This window comes from Penaeus monodon, chromosome 37 (genome assembly GCF_015228065.2).
Source record: "Penaeus monodon isolate SGIC_2016 chromosome 37, NSTDA_Pmon_1, whole genome shotgun sequence".
NCBI classification, from domain to species: Eukaryota; Metazoa; Arthropoda; class Malacostraca; order Decapoda; family Penaeidae; genus Penaeus; species Penaeus monodon.
Window position 1 is genome coordinate 29,176,365 of NC_051422.1, and position 2,500 is coordinate 29,178,864.

The 2,500-nt window shown below is 54.3% G+C and overlaps 1 protein-coding gene across 1 annotated transcript in view; it reads right to left on the minus strand.

Moving 5' to 3' along the window:
- Window positions 1-65: 65 nt before the first annotated feature.
- LOC119596256 overlaps window positions 66-2,500 on the minus strand; it is a 2,874-nt gene continuing 439 nt past the window's right edge. Inside the window, exons 3-7 of the mRNA XM_037945421.1 lie at window positions 2,081-2,500; window positions 1,645-1,997; window positions 793-1,588; window positions 298-685; window positions 66-145 (exon numbers count right to left, since the gene is read on the minus strand). The exon at window positions 2,081-2,500 is cut by the window's right edge and continues 5 nt beyond it. Of these exons, the coding sequence (XP_037801349.1) occupies window positions 66-145; window positions 298-685; window positions 793-1,588; window positions 1,645-1,997; window positions 2,081-2,500 (2,037 nt within the window). The remainder of the gene's footprint in view (window positions 146-297; window positions 686-792; window positions 1,589-1,644; window positions 1,998-2,080) is intronic.

The window sequence follows — 2,500 nt, forward strand, 5'->3', positions numbered from 1 at the left end:
GCCAGCTCCCCAAACAACATGTCTTTAGGGATGCGGCCGTCATCCATTCGGGTGACATGGCCTAGTCAACGCAGACGTCTCTGGGACAAGATGGCGAACATGCTGGGCATCCCTGCCTTGGCCAGGACGTCGATGTTGGTGACGTCTACGGAGCCAGCGTAGGTGGAAAGTGTTCAGCCTGTGTTCCTGGACGGAGTAGAGTATCCATGTTTCACTTCCATAAAGGAGAGTGCTCAAAATGCATGCCTGATATCATCTCATCTTGGTGTTGGTGGTGAGCATGGTGTTATCCCACACTCGCTCCGTCAGACAGGCCATCGTGGTCGCTGCCTTGCCGATCAACAAGGGAGAAGTTGCTGGAGATGGTAGAGCCGAGATAGATGAACTTTTCCACCACCTCGAGGGTGTGGTCACCGATGGAGATGCTGGGGGCACTACTGACGTCTTGGCCCATGACCTTAGTCTTCCTCAGGCTGATGGTGAGACCAAATTCTGCACAGGAGGTTGAAAAGCGGTCGATGAGTCGCTGCAGTGCTGTTTCAGTGTGGGCGACAAGGCCAGAATCGTCGGCAAAAAATAGTTCCCTGACGAGCACCCTCTGTATTTTTGTCTTTGCCCATAGACGCACCAAGTTGAAGAGACCTCCGCTGCTCCTGGTGTGGATGAAGACGCCGTCTTCAGAGTCCTGGAAGGCGTAGGACAGGAGCAAAGAGAAAAAGATGCAAGGACGCATCCCTGCTTCACGCCATTTTTGATTGCGAAGGGTTCTGAGCATGATCCGTCGAACTTAACGGTCCCGCTCATGTCTTGGTGGAAGGACACGATCAAGCTCAAGAGCTTTGGGGGACATCCAATCCGCTGGAGGAGGGCAAACAGTCCATCTCGGCTGACCATGTCGAAGGCCTTGGTCAGGTCGATAAATGCCAGATACAGGGGCTGCCTCTGCTCCCGGCATTTCTCCTGCAGCTGCCTCACAGAGAACACCATGTCGACAGTTGACCTGGCGGCCCTGAAGCCGCACTGCGCCTCTAGATAAACGCGTTCAGCAAGGAGTTGCAACCTGTTTAGGGTGACCCGGGCAAATGCTTTGCCGACAATGCTGAGGAGCGATATGCCACGATAGTTGTTGCAGTCGCTCCATTCCTCCTTATTCTTGTAGAGCGTGACGATCATGCCATCACACATGTCCTGGGGCACTGCTCCTTCCTCCCAACACTGCATTAGGAGCTCGTAAAGGTGTTGTAGGAGAGAGCTCTCTTTTGTGGCCTTGACTACCTCAGGAGGAATGTTGTCGCTGCCTGGCGCTTTGCCGTTGGCTAGATTGTCAACAGCCTTGCTGAGCTCTTCAATGGTGGGTGGTGTGTCGAGCTCGACCATGGGAGGCAGTGATTGAGTGCTCTCAAGGGCCGTGCTGGTGACAGTAGTTTCCCTTGAGTAGAGCTCTTTGTAGTGTTCAGCCCACCTCTTCATTTGCTTGCAGCGGTCTTTGATGATCTCGCCCTTGGCTGATTTGAGTGGGGCTGTCTTGATGGGCTTGGGCCGAAAGCCTTCTTCATGCCCTTGTACATCCCTTGCACGTTGCCTAGGTCTGCGGAGAGTTGGATGTTGTGGCAGAGATTTAACCAATAATCATTGGCACAGCACCTGGCGATCTTCTGCGTGTCCTTTCGAGCAGTCCAAAGTGTTACAAGTGTCTTTGTGGAAGGGTCTTTCTTGTGAGCAATTAGGGCGGCTCGCTTAGCAGCAATGGCGAGCTCCAGTTTAGCAATTCCTGCCTTAAACCAGTCAGTGCTCTTCCTCTCTCTTCTACCGAAGGTGTCCAGGGCAGTCTGGAACACAGCCTTGGGTATGTGGTTCCACCGTTTAGTTGCGCTGTCGGTTGGGCACCCCTCCAGGGCTTTGTCGATGGCTATGGCGAAGTGTTCCCGCAGTTCAGGCTTGTTTGTTCTGGCTATGTTGATACGGGTCGGGGCTTCTGCTTGGAGTGGTGGGCACGTCTGGGAAGGAGGTGCACCTTGCTTGCGACAAGGGAGTGGTCGGTGTCGCAATCAGCACTGTGGTAGCTGCGGGTGACCAGCACTTGATTTAGCAAGGATCTTCTGGAGATGACAAGGTCCAACTGGTGCCAGTGACGGGACCTTGGGTGTCTCCAGGACATCCTGTGGAGGGGCTTGGTGGGGAAGGTGTTGGTGAGACAGAGGTCATGGAAAGAGCACAGCTCAAGGAGGTGCTGGCCATTCTCGTTGAGCTTGCCGACGCCAAAGTGCCCGATGCAGCGAAGCCAGGAATCGTGGTCGGCTCCCACACGGGCGTTGAAGTCTCCGAGTAGGAATAAGTGTTCCTTCTTGGGAATCAGCCTGATCTTTGCCTCGAGCTCCTCATAGAACTGGTCCTTAACCTCGGTTGCAGAGCAGGGTGTTAGGGCGTAGATGCTAAGAATGTTGGTTGGTCCAGAAGAGGTGAGGCGAAGGGAGAGGACACGTGATGTGCCAGAGGAGGG